This window comes from Pleurodeles waltl, chromosome 11 (genome assembly GCF_031143425.1).
Source record: "Pleurodeles waltl isolate 20211129_DDA chromosome 11, aPleWal1.hap1.20221129, whole genome shotgun sequence".
In the NCBI taxonomy this organism is placed as follows: domain Eukaryota; kingdom Metazoa; phylum Chordata; class Amphibia; order Caudata; family Salamandridae; genus Pleurodeles; species Pleurodeles waltl.
Window position 1 is genome coordinate 826,805,109 of NC_090450.1, and position 23,062 is coordinate 826,828,170.

General features: G+C 46.0%; 1 protein-coding gene across 3 annotated transcripts in view; it reads left to right on the top strand.

Moving 5' to 3' along the window:
- Positions 1-23,062, top strand: part of LOC138266189 (solute carrier family 2, facilitated glucose transporter member 11-like) — a 307,604-nt gene that overhangs the window by 257,887 nt on the left and 26,655 nt on the right. For all 3 annotated transcript variants that reach the window (XM_069214670.1, XM_069214669.1, XM_069214668.1), the window contains exons 8-9: positions 16,774-16,884; positions 20,150-20,251. In XM_069214670.1, coding sequence (XP_069070771.1) covers positions 16,774-16,884; positions 20,150-20,251 — 213 coding nt within the window. The remainder of the gene's footprint in view (positions 1-16,773; positions 16,885-20,149; positions 20,252-23,062) is intronic.

Consider the following 23,062-nt stretch of genomic DNA (forward strand, 5'->3'; position numbering starts at 1 on the left):
TGGAGGGGGACTGGTGCCCAGAGTGCATCACTCACCCGTAATGGTCCCAGTTGCGTCAGTGACCCTGACGCTCATGGGCTAGCGGTGCTTGATTTGGCGGTGCCCTGTTTAGTGGTGCTTGAGTTGGCGGTGCCCTGTTCAGCGGTGCTTGAGTTGGCAGTGCCCTGTTCAGCGGTGCTTGCCCTGTTCAGCGGTGCTTGATTTGGCGGTGACCTGTTCAGCGGTGCTTGAGTTGGCGGTTCTTCATGGCCCAGCGGGTCTTGTGCTGGCGGTCCTTCATGGCCAAGCTGGACTGGGGCTGGCGGGGCCCTCCTGGGCAGCTGGGCTGGGGCTGGTGGGGCCCTCCTGGCCGCTGGGCTGGTGGTGGCCTCCTGGGCAGCGGGGATGATGGCGGTCTTCTTCGCCGTGCTGCTCTTCCCAGACTTGCCAGGTTTCTTGTGGCCCTTCTCCACCTTGGGAGGTGTCACAGCTGAGTCCACACTCCCACCGGAACCCCTGGGAGCAGCTTTGGTGGCTGGAGACTTCCCCCTCTCCCGCCGGGCACTGGCCAACTTATGATGATTCACGGGGGGGGACTGGCTGTGCTGTGGCTCCGTGCCACACTGGCTGTCCTGGTGGCCGGTGCACTCCACATACCTGTGACTACAGGCACCACTGGTCCCGGAGATGTTGTGGCTGAGGTGCTAGTTCGGGACCTATGAGATGGACGGGGTGGGGGGGGTGGGGGAAAAAGGTCAAGGCTGGACAGGAAAAGTTTTTGGGACACACTGGGATGGGTAGCTGGAGGGTGTTTGGGAGTGGAGGAAGAGGTGGTGGTAGTAGGAGGTGTACGTTTGGTGACTTTGGGTGCAGGTGCATGCGCTGGAGGCTGTTGTGAGGTGGATGGCTGTTGGGCGGGTGTGTGCCTGCGTTTGTGTATCTTGGGAGGGGGCGTCACAGACACACTGGGAGAGGACACAGGGGACGTGTGAATGGTAGTGGGGGTGGTGACTGCACGTATTTGGGGTGTGCTGGTGGGTGTGCTGGTGAGGGACGTAGTGGCTGTAGATGTAGTGCATGCAGGTGTGTGTGTCGACGAGACTGGGAGGGAGGAGGGAGATGACGAGGAGGGGGACACAGTGGAGGCAGGGGATGTTGGTGTGTCTGCATGTGTGTGATGCTTGCGTGAGTGCCTGTGGGATGTGTGGTGCTTATGTTTGCCTGAGCTTCCCTTGTGTGGTGAGGTGTGTGCAGGCTGGTCTGATGGTGTGCATGGGATAGGCAGAGGTACAGGGGATTGGGTCTGGGTGGAGGAAGTTGGAGGGGGAAGGCTAGACACAGGGACAATGGCTGCCATCAGTGCTGAGGCCAGAGTTTGAAAGGCTCGGTGAAGGGCCACCCGACCAGAATGAATGCCCTCCAGGAATGCATTAGTTTGTTGCAACTGCCTTTCTACACCCTGGATGGCATTCAAAATGGTAGACTGCCCAACAGTGAGTGACCTGAGGAGGTCAATGGCCTCCTCACTGAGGGCAGCAGGGGTGACTGGGGCAGGGCCTGAGGTGCCTGGGCCGAAGGTGAAGCCCACCCTCCTGGGTGAGCGGGCACGGGGCGAAGGCTGAGGGGCTGCTGGGAGGGCGGTGCTGGTATGGGGGGTGGCGGCTGTACCTGTAGATGCGGGGGGCACAGATGTTGCCGCCACCACAAGGGAGCTCCCATCAGAGGACGAGTCCGTGTCGCTGGTGTCAGCTCCTGTCCCCGCCGTGGAGCTCCCCTCGCCCTCCGTCCCACTGGTGAATTCAGAGTCCGTAGTGTGGCCCTCCATTGCCATGTGGGATGCAGCTCCCTCGTGCTCCGGTGCCACTGTTCCTCCGCCTGATGATGCTAATGCACACAAGAACAGGGAAACCACAAAAAGGGGGGGGGGGGAACAGAATAAAGACATGTTGAGTGCATGGAATACCGCTACAGTTGGCAGACAAGACAGACACAGAAGCCCCCTGCACTACGCCGCGATCTTCGGCTCTACAGTGCAATTCCTGGGAAATGGCCTACAAGGCTATTGATGACATCTGCACACATAGATGACACAGGGGCATGACTAGGTGTAGTTGGCACTCTACAGAGGTGGGTGGGGGGCCACAGGGCCATGCCTTACGGAGGGGCCTAGCCTACGGAACTCGCCCTGGCCTAGGGAAACCCAAAGCCCTCCTCCCCCACCAAGACAACTCCACTGCGCGCAAAGTCAGCTGAATGAGAGTGTACTCACCCCCTTGTGTCTGCTGTGAAGCCCTCAAGCGCCCATCCAACTCCGGGTAGGCCACCGCCAGGATCGTGAACATCAGAGGGGTCATGGTTCGACAGGCACCCCTGCCACGTTGGGAGGCCATCCCCAGCTGAGCCTCCGCTGTCTTCTTGCTCCAGCGGCGAATGTCCTCCCATCTTTTCCGGCAGTGGGTGCTCCGTCTGTGGTAGACCCTCAGGGTCCGGACATCCTTGGCGATGGCACGCCAAATATCTTTCTTCAGGTGGGCGCTGACCTACATGAAATGTACAGGGGAAGAAGAGAAGTCATTACCAACTGCACCGTCAAAGTGACTGGCCCCCATCCCTACCATTGCCATGTGGCACATTCACCCACCGTCTTTCATGCATGCAGAACTCTGACCCCTTCCTTCTTACATCCAGCCCTCTCCACACAGGCATAGCCCATACAACATGCTCCCTGTGTACTTACCTGTTTGTCTGGAGGACCGTAGAGTAGCGTGTACTGGGGGAGGACCCCATCAACGAGCTTCTCCAACTCCTCCGATGTGAAGGCAGGGGCCCTTTCCCCAGACGCACGAGCCATTGTCTCTTCCAGACCGAGGTCACAGCAGCACTTGCAGTGTAGGTCCTCTCCTGTCGAAGATCAGGTATAGAGAGATTGAACAGATAGAAAATGGCGGTCACGTCCACGGCGGTCACGTCCGCGGCGGTGCGTACCATCACCGCCGGCGTACATCGTCATTGGCTCCTTGGACCCATAGGGTCCAATGTTAACCAATGCAGCATTGCGCCGCGGTCTCCGACCGCCTACCGCGACGGTGTACAATGCCAGCGCAGTTACCTCACATCCCATTGTCCCACTTTAGAGGTCAGGCACCCGCCATTTCAGGGGCCCACATGGCCTAATTTCCAACTGCATCACACATACCTACGCCTAGTCTCAACACACATACAGGCCACCTTTTGTGTTTGATTGGTGTTCTGGGTAAACTGTGGGTGCGTACCTCTGAGTTGTTTGACTCTGTGGTCGCTGTTGTCCTTCATAGGCACCGTCCGCTGGGACATGTGAGGAGATGGCAGAATCCTCCGGTGTACCGACCGCTGGTGGACCTGTCAACAATGGAGGAGCGACATTTGATAATCACCTACAGGTTTGACCGTGCCACAATCCAGGAACTGTGTACCCAGTTGGAGCCAGACCTGGGCCCGTATTTATACTTTTTTTAGCGCCGCATTTGCACCGCTTTTTGACGCAAAACGGCGCAAACCTACAAAATACAATGGTATTTTGCAAGTTTGCGCCGTTTTTGCGTCAAAAAACGACGCAAATGCGGCGCAAAAAAAGTATAAATACGGGCCTTGATGTCAGCAATCCGCCATCCCACAGGAATCCCCCCTCAAGTGCAGGTGCTATCAGTGCTCCATTTCCTTGCAAGTGGGTCATTTCAAACAACTGTGGCCATGGCATCAGGGATGTCCCAGCCTATGTTTTCCAACGTATTGTCCAGAGTGTCTGCCCTGTTGAAACACATGCGGAGCGACATCGTTTTCCCTCAGGTGGAGGATTTGCCTATAGTGAAAGGTGACTTCTGTGCCCTTGGACATATCCCCAACATCATAGGTGCCATTGATGGGACCCACGTGGCTTTGGTTCCCCCCCCACAGGAGTGAACAGGTGTACAGAAACCGGAAGAGTTATCATTCCATGAATGTACAGATGGTATGTTTGGCAGACCAGTACATCTCCCATGTGAATGCCATGTTCCCTGGCTCAGTGCATGACGCATACATCCTGCGGAATAGCAGCATCCCTTATGTGATGAGTCAACTCCAGAAGCACTGTGTGTGGCTATTAGGTGAGCCCCTGGAAGCAAGACAGTGGGAATGGTTGTCTGGGGTTATCCCTACAGGTTAGTGTGTGTCTAACAGTTGTCCCTCGCCATTTTCAGGTGACTCTGGGTACCCCAACCTGTCATGGATACTGACCCCAGTGAGGAATCCCAGGACCAGGGCAGAGGAACGCTACAATGAGGCCCCTGGGCGAACTAGGAGGGTGATCGAGCGGACCTTCGGCCTCCTGAAGGCCAGGTTCAGGTGCCTCCACATGACAGGTGGATCCCTCTTCTACTCACCAAAGAAGGTGTGCCAGATCATCGTGGCCTGCTGTATGCTTCACAACTTGGCTTTGCGACGACAGGTGCCTTTTCTGCAGGAGGATGGTCCAAATGGCGGTGTTGTGGCAGCTGTGGAGCCTGTGGACAGTGATGAGGATGAAGCAGAGGAAGAAGACATGCAGAACAGGGACTCAGTGATCCAGCAATATTTCCAGTGAAACACAGGTGAGAATACATTCCTGCCTACTACATGTACTTTTACACTACTACCTCTCTACTGTCTGTCGTTTTCACCCAGTGTATGGTCACTGAGTTGTCACTTTCCCTTACGGTTTCACAGATGTGGGTCCCAACGTGTGTCATCTGCTTAGATTCCTCATGGACTAGAGCTGTGTGACATAGGTATGTTGACATTACTATTTCAAGAACATTTTGTCACTGTAATTGCAAATACACTATTTCGAAATCACAGACAGACTCCAGATCATTTTGTGCTTTAGGTGTGTTTATTTAAATGCTAAATATTGGAGGGGGAAGTTAAATGTTGAGGTGTGATGGCAGAGGAGTGTCCATGGCAGAGTCCAGTCTATTAGTCTCACAGGTGCATTGCCCGTATATGCATAGGAAGTGGAGCTGGGGCAGTTTAATTATGGACAGGGTGACAAAGTGGGACAGTGGGATGACAATCAGGGTGGTCTCATTTCTTGGCGGGGTCTTGGCATCGTGCTCTGTCTTGTTCCTGGATCTCAGGGACCATTTGCGGGGTGGTTATCCCTCTGCAGGGGGTGGGGTGCGTGTGGTAGTCCTGTGGTGGCGCATCCTGTCCACTAGCGCCGGCGGAGGTGGTGGGCAGTTCATCGTCCATGCTAGTGTCAGGGGCCCCTTGGAGTGCTACAGTGTCCCTCCTGGTGTTAAGTATTTCCTTCAGCACCCCTACAATGGTGCCCAGGGTGGAGCTGATGGTTCTGAGTTCCTCCCTGAAGCCCATATACTGTTCCTCCTGAATGCGCTGGGTCTCCTGAAACTTGGCCAGTACCGTTGCCATCGTCTCCTGGGAGTGGTGGTATGCTCCCATGATGGAGGAGATGGCCTTGTGGAGAGTGGGTTCCCTTGGCCTGTCCGCCCCCTGTCGCATAGCAGCCCTCCCAGTTCCCCTGTGTTCCTGGGCCTCCGTCCCCTGGACCGTGTGCCCACTGCCACTGCCCCCAGGACCCTGGTGTTGTTGGGGTGGTGGGTTATCCTGGGTTCCCCGTAGTGGTGGACACACAGCTGATTGACGTGTCCTGGGGACGGAGATATGGGCCCGCTGGGTGGGTGCTGTGCTGGTGTTTCCAGAGGGGGGAAGTTCTGTGGTGGCCTGTGCCTGTGTGAGGGGAACCGACTATCCCGAGGCCCCCGATGGTCCGGGCTGGTCATCTAGATCCAGTTGGACAGAGGTGCTGTCATCACTGTGGGCCTCTTCTGTGGGTGGAGTGGACATGTCTGGACCCTCCTGTCTGGTGACGTTGGGTAGGGGTCCTGCAGGGATGGAAAGGCATGATTATTGCATCTGTGTGTGGCATGGTGTGCAATGGGTGGGTGACCGTGTACCCCAGTGCTGGCATTCTTGTGTGGGAGCTTGTGTGATGATGGTTTAGGGGGGTGTATGGGTATGTGCAGTGGGAATGCTTTTGTGATGGGTGTCCATGCTTTGTTGTTGCATGCAGGGCTTGGTGTTGGGATGTGTGGTTTGTGATAGTGGTACATTTGTGAGGAGTTGGAGTGATAGGGGTGAGGGCGAGGGTGGGGGTATGTGATAGCATGCAGGTAGGGTGGGGGATGTAATAGTTAAGATTTGACTTACCAGAGTCCATTCCTCCACCAACTCCTGCGAGGCCCTCAGGATTCAGAATCGCCAAGACCTGCTCCTCCCATGTTGTTAGTTGTGGGTGAGGAGGTGGGGGTCCGCTGCTAGTCCCCTGAACCGCCAGGTGGTGTCTTGAGACCACGGAACGCACCTTCCCCCGTAGGTCGTTCCACCTTTCCCTGATGTCCTCCCGATTTCTTGGGTGTTGTCCCACTGCGTTGACCCTGTCGACTATTCTTCGCCATAGCTCCATCTTCCTTGCATTTGAGGTGTGCTGCACCTGTGATCCAAATAGCTGTGGCTCTACCCGGACGATTTCCTCCACCATGACCCTGAGCTCCTCCTCCGAGAACCTGGGGTGTCTTTGCCGTGCCATGGGGTGGTGTAGGTGATGTGTGGGGTGGTGTGTGTGGTGATATGTAGTGGTGTGTTGTGTGAGGTGCGTGGAAGTAGTGTGGGTGATGGTGTTATGTGCCTGTGGATGCTGTTGTACTTGCTGGTGGTGTCTCTCTCTCTGTGCTTCGTTCTCAATTTTTGGTAGTAGGGGTTCGTGGGTGATGTGGGTGTGTGTTTTACATTGTACTGGGTGCGTGGGAGTGGTGTGTGTATGGGTATCAGGTGTGTGTATTTTGAATTGTCCAATGTGGCTGTATTTTGTAAGAGTATGTGTATTTTGAGCGCAGCGGTGTGTACGCCAGTGGAATACCGCGGTTGAAAGACCGCCGCGTGGATTCGTCTGTCGTGATAGTGTGGGCGTATTTCTGTTGGCGTGACGGTGTCGGTTTTGTTTTCGCCAGTTTATCACTGACCTTTGGTGTGGCGGACTTGTGTGGGTGTCTGAATTTTGGCAGGTTCCGAGATGTGGGTCATAATAGCTGTGGCGGAATTCCACAGCCGCCGCGATGTGTTAGCGGTCTTCTGCACGGCAGTAAGCGGCTTTTACCGCCAATGTTGTAATGACCGCCTTTGTCTTTGCTGACCTTAGGACTCTGTACACTTTACCACTGCTAACCGGTGCTAAAGGTCTTGCACTCTCTCCTATGAATATGGTAAAATTGGCTTACACCCAATTGCACTTTTAATATAACTTGTAAGATCCTAGTAAAGTGGTACCACATGTACTCAAGGCCTGTAAATTAAATGTGACTAGAGGGTCTGCTGCACTTATTGTGCCACTCACGTAAGTAACCTTTTACTCATGTCTGAGGCATGCCACTGCAGCCCATATGTGCAGTTTAAACTGCCGTTTTGACCTGGCAAAATAAAGCTTTTGCCAGACCTAAACCGCTTTCTTAATACATATAAGTCATCCTAGGTTAGGCCCTGAACAGCCCATAGGACAGGGGGCAGCGTATTTACAAAATTGGTCATGTACTTTTAAGTTTTACATGTCATGGTAGTGAAAGACTTCTAAATTTGTTTTTTACTACTGTGAGGCATACATCTGCCATAGGATAACATTGGGTTCCCTTATTACATTTAATAAGTGATAACTTTTAATTGGGAGCAAGTAGGAATGTCCAGTTTGGCCTCTAAGGAATTGTCGTTTAAAACCCTCTTTAATGGTAAAGTTGGATTTTAAGTACAGTTCTGAAAATGGCACTTTTAGAAAGTTGACTCTTTTTGTCCTAACCCTTTGGTACCTGCAGCAGGTATCCTAGATTGCATGACTAGGTGTAGCTGGCAGTTGGTCTTTGTATATTTCTCCCAGGCATTGGGATAAAAGGGGAATGTGGGAATTGGTGTTGTCAGGATGGAGGATCTCTGTCAGGATGAGGGGGAGGAGCTGTCACCCTAAACACATGCACATCACAAAGACTCTGACTCAGCACAGTAAAAATGGGTTTCACACTAGTTGGGGCCAGGCCAGGGAGGCTGGAAATTCTAGACACCTCTTTGGGGGGGGGACTCTAGAATCTTCTCACACTTCAAAGTGGGCGTGAGGTATAAATAGTGGATATTCAGACTCAGGTCTTCAGATAACTTCTGAAACTGTGAACTCTTCCAGGAAGAAGGACTGCCCAGCTTTGAAGTCTGCCCTGCTGACCTGCTTGCTGGCCAACCATTGCTTTGCTGCCCAAGGACTGCTGTTGCTGCACTAGGACTCTTCTGCTGCTGTAAGCTGCCCTGCTGAATCCAGCCTACCTATAGGGACCGAGGGCTCCAAGGATTCTCCAAGGGTCAGTCAGCTGTCCTCCTGTTCAAACAACAGGGACTTAACAGGCTTCTTCAATGTTGACACATCTCCATGCATCTCCACACAGCACAGCACAGCCTGCCTTCAACTCCAGCCCTGCGCCACACAACTAGTCCTCAATGGGAACCTGAACCTGAAAGAAAAGGTGATGTGGGGCAGCCTAAAACATGACATTCAATGGCTTCTCAGGGGAAGTTGTGGTCGACAAGTCTCACCCCTTTCTCTTGTTAGAAAAAGTTCTCAAACACACAGAGGCAAAGAAAGAGATGCAGGATGGTTTTGAATATATTTATTGAAAAGACTGCAATCCACGATAAAATATATGTGCTGCAATTATTAGGGCAATGAGGCATAACAGTATTAGAATGGTGGTGAACAGCGAGAAGAAAACAAACAGTCCCAACATACTGGAATGACATACATGCATGAATTGTACCTAGCCCCTAACTCTTAGGCGAGAGAAGCAGTGATAGCCCACTCTGCCCTATTTCAAGTATGGCGGACGGGAAAGCCCATCCACCAAGCTCCTGACACGGTCGCCGCCGCCTACGCAGTGACCTCCCTGCCTGTGTCATTAAGAGTTTCCCGCTAGGTCAGCGGGAAACAGGCTACAGCATTGTCTCCGGCTCGGAAGGGAGCCGGCGGCAATGCTGTAGCCGGCAGGGTGCACCAGAACCCTCTCAATGTTCACTGTCTGCAGAGCAGACAGTAAACATTGTGATGGTGCTGGCCAGGGGGGCCACTGCACTGCTCATGCCAAGTGCATGGGCAGTGCAGGCCCCCCCTGAGGCCCCATGCACCCGTTCTCCGCCAGCCTTTTCATGGCAGTGCTACCGCCATAAAATGTTGGCAGAGAACGAGTTTATAATCCTGCTTGCAGCGCTGCCCTGGCAGATTAGGACCACCGCCATGGTTGTAATGTGGCAGCCGGACCAACGCATTGGCTGTGGTCCAACCACCATCTGCGAGTCTAGAGTCTAGTGACTAAGTCTAAGACTTGTAATGAGGCCCTTAGTCCGTGAGAGGAGCACCCACCCCCATTACCTGAAGGAAAATGAGTCTGCCGCCGTCTCCTGGATTGGCTGTAGAGACAGGGCAGAGGTCAGCAATGAAATGGCATGCAGCGTGGATGGAATCCTGGCTGGAATTACCTCCCTGTTGTCCCTTGGCCTACACAGTGTTTTTATAGGAAAACAGATTTTTGTTCCGTGACAAGGCCTGATGTGGGCAAGTGACTAGTTGTCAGACTGTTTATAAACTCTTGTTGCGACAATTGCTATCTGGATTACCATGTACTTGGACTCGCCAACCTTGGGCAGGGAAATATAGTGAAATGTTGTCCAAAGAATAATAATAACACAGCTTTTACAGAATCACAGTGTTACAGCTGATTATGAAATGAAAACATCCCTGCGGAAAGCAGGCTGAGTAAAATAAATAAAACTGAATAAATGAAAGAGGAGCGCCTATGTGGGTCAAAGGGCACAAACCGGAGGTCTAAACTAAGCCAAAGTATGTGTGCCCAAGCAGAGTGTAAAATGAACCCATGACACCCTCCCCATTGTGGGAACAAGAGTGTTATCCTAAAAATACTCCTAAATGTCAAAACACTAAAAGGAAGCTAAAAGATACACAAAAGAGGTAAAATGTCGAAGATGACAAGCAAGGCATGCCAAATTAATGGGCAAGTTAGTATTTGAGACAAACATTGGCAATCAATTGAATTCAATAATAATTATGGTCCTCTGGGAAATCTCCAATGTTTTCAATGGAAGCCAAGAAGAATTCCACCTCTGCAGGAGGCAAGTTGACCAGTGCGTTAGCTGAAGGGTCCATCGAGCATGTGTGTGCAGATACCTCAACCATAGGACCAGCTGAGGGGGACATTCTCCTGGCCACAGCAGATGTTGAGGGAGCGAGGAAATCCACAAGTGGTGGCTCATATGATGTCTCATGTATCAACCGCTTTCTCAATGGGTATGTCGGTGCAGAACCCTGAGCGAGAAAATTAACAGATCTGTGTTCCTTCTCACCAACTCTCCAAAATGATTCTGGAAGATAGTACTAAATAAGGACTGTATCTCTACTGATGACCTTGCAGGTTTGAGGTCATTGGTCTCTCTGACTGATGTCAGAGCTACATGTTTTTGAAACGATTGTGCCTTTAGTCTGCTCAGCTTATCAAAATTCACATTTGAAGTAGCAATGTGTGGCCACATTTCTGCTACTTTTATTTCTCGTGTGGGGAGATAGAACACATGGCTGCATTAAGTTACCATTTGAGAAACCGAAATTTTATAGGCAATTCCAGGCTTCATTCCGCAACAGCTTTCACTGTTCAGCATCACATAACTTCCATTCGAGAGTATCTGAAATATTGGGCGAATCAAAGAGACTGGAGTACCCTTCAGATAACATGCCAAGTTCTCTATGGCAGTGTTACAAGTGCCATGCAAGGGCGCCTGCTTACAAATCACAGAATGAGTAACAGTAGTCTTACATTCGCTTCCACTAAGAAAGATCTCTGTTTTGCAATCAAACTATTGTAAATGAAAGGCAGCTTCCACACCTCGTAGATGTAACTTTCCCCTAACTGCTCAAATCTGTCAACTGCAAAATGTTTTAAACTCTTGGTAAACTGAAATATGGAAACAGGAAGGTTGATTACCTTATGTATTAGCCATACTGCTGATGGAATTTCTGCTACAGTAATAGGCAACTTTTCCAGTTTCTCAGTGTTAAGTATGATGTAGCTAGCTTCTTTTTTAGCCATTATCTGTTGCCTTCTGGTCAAGTTAAAGGCGGCAATTAACGCAGTGGAGTTAACATGCTGCCAGGGCATGCGGACACTTTTGAGAACCTGCAATGTCCAACCCAGCTGCATAATCGACCTAATTTGACTCTGTCCATGATGTTAAGATGACATATGAAAGAAGTCCATTCCAGATAACACAATATTATTTAGCATGTAAATGCGGTTGGACAATGTGTTCATACCATTATCGACAACGGCTAAAGCAGGGGTCTCCAGCCTTTTCCGTAGCGAGAGCTGCTTCTGATCAGTGAAAATCCTTGTGAGCTACCAAAAGCTAAATAACACACATTATTACCAGACAGCCCCAGGCCCAGCTTCCTTGACTTTGAGCCTAATATCCATAAAGCCAGACACTACGGTTTGAACATAATACTTTGAGAAGGGACACTATGTCAGGGTTGCCATGTTTCAGTGAGAGCGTGGTCTTTGGGAATGTATGAAAATGTGTGTAAATGAGTGGAATATATGTGTGTTATATATATACTGGTGGCACAGGACATATCTTTTGCCATATGTGGCACCAATACACATGCAACACAAACATACAACCATTTTGTATTAAATAGGAGACTTTTTAAGTGCAAAAATCTTCATAATGTGGAACATTTTTCTGCACTTTAAATTTATCCCATTTAAAAATTGTCTGAATTTTCATTTGTAAATATAGCACAGTATTCTACTGTCCACTGGGAGCGAGAGACCTGCAGTTTGTAAATGGAGCAGTTTGAAAAAAATTGAGCAAATGAAAATGAAAAGCTAACTTAATTATAAGATAACTTTTAATTTTGATTGTCCCTGATTTAAAAGCATTGAGAAACATAATTTTGTTCTCACCTGGAATACTGAGTTGAAAGAATTTTATTTGAGAGTTAACTACCTTAGTGCTTCAATTCTTCACCTCTGTGCTATGGGTCATAAATCTCACTCCAGCACTGCTCCTTTTCAGGCCCTGCTATCTGCAGCCTGATCATAATTGTGTAAAATAAACACAGCCTTCCCTCCACTTTAAAAAGGAAAATGTGACCCTGTGCTTATTTAGAAATGAACCTAACCATTAAAATATTTAAATACAATTACTGAGGTCACAAGCATTACATTTGATGTGCATTTGGTATATGAAGCATAGTTGCAAGAAAGTAAAAGGTCTTGTGGGTTGTTAGAAATTGGGTCTCTAGTTGGCAGATGTATTCACTCTGACCAAGTAGGGACCACAGTCCTAGTCAGGGTAAGTCAGATACACAACCTAAATTAACCTGTGCTCACCCCTGGTAGCTTAGCACAGAGCAGACAGGTTTATCTTAAGAGGCAATGTGTAAAGTATGTGTGCAACACATAGATTACAGTAACACAGTGAAAAACACCCCCAAAAGATTCCACACCAGTTTAGAAAAATAGAAATCTGAGTACAACAAGACCAAAATGATAACAATCCTATATGTAGAACTCAAGATATGAATTTTTAAAGAATAAACTACACTGTAGTGCTTAGAAGTCAATAGCGCTAAAAGGTTGCTTAAGGTCGCGCTAGAGGTAAATCCAAAGTTCTGCCGACCGTGATGGAGGGCAGGCTGGCTACAGGAGTCATGCAGATAACACTGAAAAAGTATCTTAGATGGAGCAAGTGTCAGTGTCGAAGACTCAATGTGTCAGTTCCGCTTTACTTGGTCGGTGAAATATGTCATCATCGAGCCTCACAGTCAGACCCCTTTTAATGCAGGCAATTCATTGTCTTTGAGCTGTGCAGCGATATCTTCAGATCGTTGTACCTCACAGTAGAGTCACCTTTCATTGTCGAATCAGTACTCTATAAGTATTGAAGGGCAGAGTGTTGGCTCCAAGTGGTGCAATGTGCCTCGATGTGTCAGTTTTTGAAGAAAAACAGCTGCAGCTGCATTGGCACCTCTTGGTAGAACAGGACTCACAGTTGGCAGAGTCCTGCAGCTACAGCAGGGTTGGAGGAAGTCTTTGGTGGCCCTGAGACTTCAATAACAGGAGGCAGGCCTGCAAGCCCTTGGAGAACTTGGTTTTAAGGTTGTAGAGAGCTGGTCCAGCCCTTTTCACTCCCAGGCAAGAAGCAGCAAGCAGCGGATCAACACAGCAAAGCAGGTAGCCAAACAACAGTTCCTCCTACAGCACAGCAATCAGTAGGCAATGCAGCAATTCAGTTAGAAATCGGTAGTCCCTCCTGGCAGCACAGCAGGTCTTCCTCCTTGGAGAATGTCCTTGGTTTCAGCAGAGTTCTTATTTGCTGGGGTTTGAGGTTCAATACATATACCCAGTTGAGAATTTGAAGTGGGAGAGTCTTCAAGGAGAGGCCTTTGAAGTGCACAAGGTCCCTGCCCTTCCTTCTCTGGCTCCTGACACTCTACAGGGGGTTACGCAGCTCTTTGTGTGAGGACAGGCACAACCCTATTCAGGTGTAAGTGTCAGCTCCTCCCTCCATCTAGCGCAGGAAGGCCCAACGGCTTGGTGATGGGCCGTCAGGATACAAATGTCACAACCCAGCTCTGTTTGTGTGTGTCTGTCTAGAGGGAATGCAAAAATCCCACCTCAGATGTGTATTCAGAGAGAGGCAGAAGCACTGAATGGTTAATGTAAAAAAATTCCAACTTTCTAAATGTTAGCAACACAAAAGGATGATGGACGGCTGGACTGTTCCCATAGGGAACAGGGTCAAGACAGATTTGCATATGGCTGGGTCCAAACTGGAATGGCATGGCAAGCAAAAAAACTGTTGAGTTAAACCCAGACCTGTGACTGGGGGTGAATGTTTGATTTGCTCTGCATTCCGTCCATCATCTGTTGTTTTTGCCTTTGTCGCCCCAAGTAGGAAGGGTATGCCCAGACGTGGGTCCCGTGCTTGCTATGCCACCAGATTCAAGCTAGCCTGGCTGATGAAGGATGATACCCTGAAACCACTCCCAGGATGCTTGTTTCTGGGCCAGGGAGGACCTGGCCTGGCAGTTTGGGCTGGACTGTTCCCATACAGAACAGGGTCAAGACTGATTTACAAATAGTTGGGTCGAAACTGGAATGGCATGGCAAGCAAAAAACTGATGGATTAAACCCAGAGCTGTGATTGGGGGTGAATATTTAATTTGTTCTGCATTTCGTCCATCATATGTTGTTTTTGCATTTGTCCCCCCAAGTGGAAAGGGTATGCCCAGACATGAGTCCTGTGCTTGCTATGCCACCAGATTAAAGCTAGCCTGGCTGATGAAGGATGATACCCTGAAACTGGTCCCAGGATGCTTGTTTCTGGTCCAGGGAGGACCTGGCCTGGCAGTTCGGGCTGGACTGTTCCCATATGGAACAGGGTCAAGACTGATTTACAAATGGCTGGGTCCAAACTGGAATGGCATGGCAAGCAAACAACTAATGGATTAAACCCAGATCTGTGACTGGGGGTGAATGTTTGATTTGCTCTGCATTCCGTCCATCATCTGTTGTTTTTGCCTTTGTCGCCCCAAGTAGGAAGGGTATGCCCAGACGTGGGTCCTGTGCTTGCTATGCCACCAGATTCAAGCTAGCCTGGCTGATGCAGGATGATACCCTGAAACCACTCCCAGGATGCTTGTTTCTGGTCCAGGGAGGACCTGGCCTGGCAGTTTGGGCTGGACTGTTCCCATATGGAACAGGGTCAAGACTGATTTACAAATGGCTGGGTCCAAACGGGAATGGCATGGCAAGCAAACAACTAATGGATTAAACCCAGAGCTGTGACTAGGGGTGAATGTTTGATTTGTTCTGCATTCCGTCCATCATCTGTTGTTTTTGCAAATTCCTAAACATGGCATTTTCAGACTTCCAACTTAAAATCCGACTTCACCATACGTAGTTATTTTTAAATTTGAGTCCACAGACACCAAAGTCCACATTTTTATCTTTTCCCAATTGGAATTTACACTTAAAGGCTGCCTCAAGTTGACCCCAGTGTAACCTAGGGTAGAAATAGGCCTTGCAGTAGTGAAAAACAAATTGAATAGTTTTTCACTACTAGGACAAGTTAAACATAAAAGTACATGACTAACTTTTTAAATACAATGCACTCTGCCTTTGGGCTACCTAGGGCCTACCTTAGGGGTGATTTACATGTAATAAAAAAGAAGGTTTGGGCCTGGCAAGTGGGTATAGTGAGCTGATCCAGTCCTTCTCACTCTCAGGCAAGAAGCAGCAGGCCAACACAGCAAAGCAGGTAGCAAAGTGGCAGTCCCTCCTACAGTGCAACAATCAGCAGGCCAACACAGCAATGTAGTTAGCAAAGGGGCAGTCCCTCTTGCAGCACAGCAGGTCTTCCTCCTGGCAGAATGTCTTGGTTCCAGCAGAGTTCTCATTTGGTGGAGTTTGGGGTCCAATACGTTTACCCAGTTGAGAATTTGAAGTGGGGGAGTCTTCAAGGAGAGGCCTTTGAAGTGCACAAGGTCCATGCCCTTCCTTCCCTGGCACCAGACTCTTTATAGGGGGTCATGCAACTCTTTGTGTGGGGACAGGCACAGCCCTATTCAGGTGTGTCTGCTCCTACCTCCCATCTAGCCTAGGAAGGCTCATCAGCCTGGAGATGGGCCATCAGGATGCAAATGCCATGTGTGTGACTGTCGAGAGGGAATGTACAAAGCCCACCACAGATGCGCATTCAAAGACAGGCAAAGGCACAAAATGGTTAAAGTAAGAAAATGCCAAATTTCTAAAAGTCGCATCATCAGACTTACAATTTAAAATCCAACTTTTCCATAAGTTGTTTTTTTTTAAATTGTAGTCCAGAGACACCAAACTCTACATGTCTATCTTTTCCCAAATGAAAGTTATACTTAAAGATTGTCTCAAGGTAACTCCGATATTAACATGTGGGAGAGATAAGCCTTGCAGTAGTGAAAAACGAATGTAATTGTTTTTCACTACTCAAACATGTTAAACGTAAAAGTACATGTTCAATGTTTTAAACACACTGCACGCTGCCCTTGGGACTAACTAGGGCTTACACTAGGGGGTGACTTACATATAATAAATAGGAAGATTTGGGGTTGGCAAGTGGATACACATGCCAGGTCGAAATGGCAGTTTAAAATTGCACACACAGACTCTGAAGTGACAGTCTTTAGACCTGTTTAAAGGGCTACTGTAGTGGGTGGAACAATTAGTGCTGCAGGCTCACTAGTTTAATTTACAGGCCCCGGGTACGTATACTGTACTTTACTAGGGACTTATAAGTAAATTAAATATGCTAATTTTGGAGAAGCCAAAGTTACCATGTTTAGAGCACAGAGCTCCTATACTGTAGCACTGGTTAGCAGTGGTAAAGTGCACAGGATCCTAAAACCAACTCAAATTCAGCAAAAAGTGGAGGAAAAAAGCAAAAAGTCTGGGTATGACCCTGCAGAAAGGGCCAGGTCCAACATGTGTCTTATGTGTTTCCTATTAAAAGTATTGAAAAGATCAGCTAGGATTGTTTTATCACAATGCTCAATAGAACTAGATATGCTTAGTAGGATGCTGAGTTAAATTTTGCTTCAAATTGGCTATAAGATGTATTTATTTTATCAATTTGCTCTTACAGATTTACTTCTATGCAACCTATATTTTTACGAAAGCAGGAATTCCAGAACAAAACATCCCTTACGCCACAGTTGGCACAGGAGCTTGTGAATGCATTACTGCGTTAACTTGTGTAAGTACAGACCAGCGTAATGGATTACCTGAACTGAAACAATTATATTACCTAATATAAACAAGTAGGACTGACTGCTGCAGAAAATTAATTTGACTGATTTTCTAAATATTTATTAAAAATAGGGTAGAGTGTGTAAGGATGTGTGAAAACAGAATTAACAGACAAGTTGTTTTGTTATATCGTGACATTGGCAGTAGAGCAGTAATTATTATCTTGCCCACTAGACGCAGTAATTGTGTTTACTTTCAGTATTTAGGGTTATGAGTCAATTTGCTCTACTAATTAGCTGACAGTTCATTTATATTTTAAGTACTGAAACTCCTAAAGTGCAATTCAATATGTTTTGTTTTGTGGATTTTGTAATAAATTGTTGAAAAGAAAATTCAATTTTATCCTTAGACAGGAGCTCATTTCTATGTTTTAAGATGCCTTTATTTCCATACAGTTAGTGGAAGGAGAAAACAAGGAAATTATTATTTTGCTGCAGCTTTCAGCAAATACACAGGCATTCTGGTAGTTTTCAAAAAGCAAGTTAAATGGAGGGCTAGACCATCAGGCAATTTGTTTAAAAACACTGCAACTGCTCTTGGAAGCAGAAATATGAACTAATTCATTCCAAATGATCTAAGACATCCTGCAGACTAGTCTTAGACAGCAAATCACTCGTACAGATAGAGCAAGGGAAGACAACTTTGACATAATCTTTGTTTTTTTCTGCTTATGCACCTCCCAAAGCAATTCATATATTCTGTATATTGTTTTTACTGAGTTCACATTTCTCGTTTGTAAACACATGCTGCATTTAGTATTGTTTGGACTTGGACTTTATTACAATTTGCCAGCATATCTATATTTATTTGTAGTTGTTTATATATGTATTCACATGATTTATAATGTATTCTAGAATTAAGATTAATAAGCTAATTCTTGTATTTAAAATCTTTAAATGTGAGGCCTGTCCTTTTCATAATAGTCAGAAAAATGTATGTAAGCTGAGTACAGACAAGCATAATGCAGATACGCAAATCTTCAGCTTCTAGTGAGATTAGAATTGAACATGCACAGCTGTAAACATCCTTCATGAAAGAGACATGGAGGCACCTACTAAGGATTTCATAACTAACTAAGTGCGGAGACAGAGAACAACCTTCTCAATACAGAACAACATGTCTGTTGCTCACTAATGTATGCGGGAAATAAGCCATCTAAGAAACTCTTGCAGGCCTTTTGGTGCTAGGACAACTTAGCTATAAGCAAGAAGGTAGGTATTGGAAAACAGAGACTGACTCCATCTTTCTATGCAAGGAAATTGTGAAAACACCCTTACAATGTTGTAATTATCTTTCATACTTTTTTTAATTAATCTGTTTCATTGCCATTCTTTTGTTTATTTTTATAGTTACAACTTTACCTAGAATAGGACAATGATTTTAATTGTATTCATAGTATAGTGTGTATTATTGAGTGTCTACATTCATGGTGAAAGGAGGTTTGGAACCCACTAACAACAAATATTCCTGTGAGTCGCATAGGACTGATAGTTGCCCATAATACACCATCCTCATAATGCTCAAGTTGTCTGGAGTACAGCCCACCAGGTTTGCTGTCTCAGGTGGTAAGTTGGCATTGAGGGTGAGCTTTTATCAGAGGGTCCATAAAACCTAATTCCTGGCTGTATTTTGTATGAAGAGTACAAAAATTGCATCAACATGTGGCTCCCGAGTTTAATGCAAAAATTGGTTCAAATGGTGCTACATGACAATGCGAAAAGCATTCCATTCTCATGGACTTTGTAAAGATGTTTAAGAATTTGACAAAATAGGTTTTGTAAATTTGTTTTGACAATATAAATGAAAAAGTATTGGGATTTTTCACTTATTCTTCAGATTAAATAACATAAATGGACTTTTAGCAGAAGATTGAAGGATATGTCATTGGACGAGAATAATATAACTTTGCAATTTAATACACAATCCTGAGAAAAGAGATATAAATTCACATATCGTAGTAAAGAGCCAGAAAGATCAGTTTCGTTGTTGCCTGGAAAGCAGCCAACATAATGACAAATTAACCTTCTTTAATCACCTCAACCTCTAAGAAGGTGACAGACTATAGAGGATGTTACAGTCTTCTAGCACGACTCTGATGCACATCAACCATTCCTGGATTATACAAAGAGAGCCCCATGTATTAAAAATGTGTTAACAATTTTTGTCATTAGCAAACAAATTAGTAATTCTAAATTTCACAGATATTTGGTCTCATTTTCAGGAATACACAGAATCTGCAAATGCAGACAAGCTCTGTGTTCAGCATTGGGTGTCAAGTGCATTTTTGCCCTTTTTTCAATCATTGCGTCTTCACAATGAAAACATTTTTATTAAATACTTCCTGTAAAATTACTCTTTTTCTTGCACATGCAAGACATAAGGAGTTCTTACCTTCACTGTCCCACATAATAATATTAAGATTGGGAATTGATATGAAAATCTTTTCTGAACACCCACAAAATGTAATTTGTTTTTTATTGCCAACCTATATTGTTATCCAATTTCTAACTATTATTCCAGCAGAAATTACCACATAGGATCACCGATTCTTGATCATAGGAAAGCGAATTTCCTAAAGAATTCTTACTTTGCCTTGGGAATCATGAATGTTGTTTTGGATCGAGTAATACATTTTTAAACAAGAAAGTGATCACCTGGGCCTAAAAAGCTTGTGAACCAGGATCTTTATTGTCACATTATCAGTGGTTGGCAGGATTTCAGTTCACCCTAGTGCTGGAATTGCCTTATGTAATTTCTGACCATCAGGCAAAACAGTGGAGAGGGGTAATGAAGCTTAAAAGTATCACTCAGGTTTCAGTTTGAGGAGAGAACCCATGCTTATATGAGTATTTCATATTGGGCATCCACAATTTAGCCAACATTTCCCTGGTTTCTGAAGAGATGAGACTGCCCTGAAGGGGGCCCACCACACCATTAAATAAAATTCAACAAAGTCTGCATCCTAGTATTGAGATTGATAATATTATGGTCTTTCTCCACTTTCACCTAAATATTAACTATATGATCTGTCAACATCTAACAGGCGTAACAATTGATGACAGAGTGTGATTTCACTGTAAGAACAGAGCTTGTACAGGTTTCTGGTGCCATCCAAGTAAGGTAGTCAAGACTACTAAGAGAGATGGTCATGATCAGTAGATTAAAGGCTACATAAAGGTCTTCATCAATTGCAAATTTCTTTCTGATTTTAGGGTATCTTAATTGAATATGCAGGAAGACGGATTCTCATTATTGGAGGATATATGCTGATGGCATTTTGGTGCATCGTACTAACAGTCACTCTGACATATCAGGTTTGTAACCAAGTTCAACTACCAAACACTATCTAGCAAATGTATGGCACACAAAGAGTTCTTTTAAATGTTAAGATGCAAAGTAACATAGATACAGTACTGTAATTAGTTGTTTAAGGAAAAGGAACATTGTTGACTAAAACAAATCACTTGTGTGGTTAGTTATGATTTTCTACTGTAGAATTGGACATTTTGTAGTGCTGTAAATGAAAGGCTATTACCAAACTAACTAGTATTCATTATAAAAGCTGAGTCAGCCCTGCAGAAAATTAGAACCTGGAATTGTCTAGTTACACACAGATCTTTGGCCCATGTACATTAATACTCTGAACTGTATTTCTTATGACTGAAAATTAATTCTTTAAATGACATCTTAAGCGAGAAAGGTTATACGAGTGCTCTAACTGTAGACTTAACGATTTGGCCTATAAATATTTGGGGAATCACAAACTATATTTGACAAATTGCACATCTTAAATTTAAAAATAATCAAATTTGCAATTTGTTCATCAAGATATGGATAAGCCAGTCACCCACGTGTCATACTGAGGTTGGGATGCTGACAGGACATGGACAGTGACAACACATTCAGATTTTATAAAGAAATGTGTTTGGTTGAAGGACCAAAATGTGAATTTCATTTATGAGTGTTAGCACCAAACCTCCATCCCAACTGGTGATCATATATGCAGGCCATTAAATGGGCAACACCAAAGCACATGCTAACTTATTCAAGTTCATCATCATTGGTCATTGTTGGCTTCACATCACATCTTATTCCTAAACACACACTATTAATAAAATGTAATATAAAAAACAGAGGTGCATCTAATCTGACCAAAACATATTATGAACAAATTAGGTAGAATCACAGCTGCCCTCAACAAACTACACTGTCACACACTCACCTAGTTCCAACAGCGGAGACAATGCTGGACCTCCTATCTCCCAAAAGAGCAGCCAATGATCAAGGAACCACAATCCCAAAGCCCTGAAGGGAAGGGGGTTTGGATAAAATAAGAAGAGATGGACTTGTGGCACCAGGTCTGCTCTGCTGCCTTGAGACACTGCGTAAGAGGGTCTGCATCCCCTGGACCTTTTGGTGTTGGTGTGGATGCAAAGTACTGGAAACAACAAGGAGAATTGTTTTCTGACAGTTCTCAGCATATAGTGATTAAGTAGTTATTTACAATAGTAGACACTTAAAGGCTTCATCACAAATATTGCATGAGAGCAAGTACAAATCAGAATTAAATTTGGAGTTTCAGGCACTCACAAGAATTGCTTAACATACAGTTTTCAATTAAAGCTCGAATACATATAGTGCGCTCTAAAATCTTTTCTTATTCCCCTTACAACAATTTGCTGATGGGAGGGTTTTCAGTTTTGTTGCAATTAAGTTGGCGTGCCCGCTCTGTAAATGTGTCCAGAGTGCTGACTATAGAAATGTTGAGAACAAAAATAATGTCCAATTTCTGAAAAACAAGTTTTCTCTTTCAAAGAACTCAGTCTTGTCTTTAGTCAAATGCTTAATCTATAGTTCAGTGCTCTCTAAACGAGATCAAGTACTCAGCCTTGTCTTTATTCCTTCAACCGGAATACACAGGAAAACTTTGTGGCTGTGGTGCAGGGAGCCAAAGAGAAAGAGGAATTGTCGCACTGAACCCAAAGACAATGGAAACGTTGACGGAGTCAGGATCACAGGAGCAGCAGGGAGGCTTGGACTGAGGAAGACTAGAGTGCTGAAGGACTCTGGTCAACTCAGAAGGTGAATGCGGGGATGATGCTTGTTCAGAGCTGGAACAAGGCCAAGCACCTACTCAGCTTTGGGCGCAGTTTAAATACTCAATGGGTGTGGCTGATTCCTGAAAGGCAGGTGGCTCACATGCAAGACTCGAAATTTCCAAACGAGCCATGAGAGAGAACAAGTGTCAACATAGTGGATTTGACCTCTACTGAAGTCAGCCCGTTCAGTGCTAACCCATGGCAGATGGAACCAATTAACATTAACCAGTGGAATCGATTAATATTAGCAGGTACAGTTAACAGGTCATGGCAGTTGGAGCCAATAAACCTGGAAAACCATGGCACTCTTTCACAACTGTGTAAACCAAACTAAGTGAATAATGGTACATGACATTCAAAGGATTTGTGTGCTCTGAGAGGGAGCCTGCAAAGGGGATAAGTGGAGTGTGACCACAGGCCCTGGGGAATGTATGGCCTCGTGTTGCAGGAGGCCATGAAGTGCCACAGGGGAAATACAACATGAGCCCTGTGCTCCAAACCCACAGTACAGAGGGTGCAAGAGGGGTTCGTGAGCCTGACTTCCTTGTTGGCCTGCATCACATTCAAGATCAGCTGTATCATCTATAGTGTATTTCACAAGAAGATTTTGTTGTGCCTTTTCCATGGAGCAGATGACAACAGATGAAACTTCCTGATTTGCACCACAAAAGTCTAGAACTATGATCTCTTATAGATCTGCCAGACATCTGCCCTCCTGCACATCTTCAAGGAGCTGACATCTTTTATCTTGAGACAATATCTCATCACTCCCTGGCACCCATGTCAATCCTCACTCCATGTACGCCTCACCATTCTCTCTACCTCCTAATGCTTATCCGACTTTGAACAGTGCTCTGATGATTTGTAGCTAGGATTTGGCTAATTACATCTCACACATATTTAAACTCATGCAGGTATTTATTGTCAATTATGCACCCCTCTGATTCATTGAACTGATACAAGATAACATGCATCTCCTAGGGTGCATCAGTTGTTAGCATCGATTGTCAGCAATCTAGCCAAATC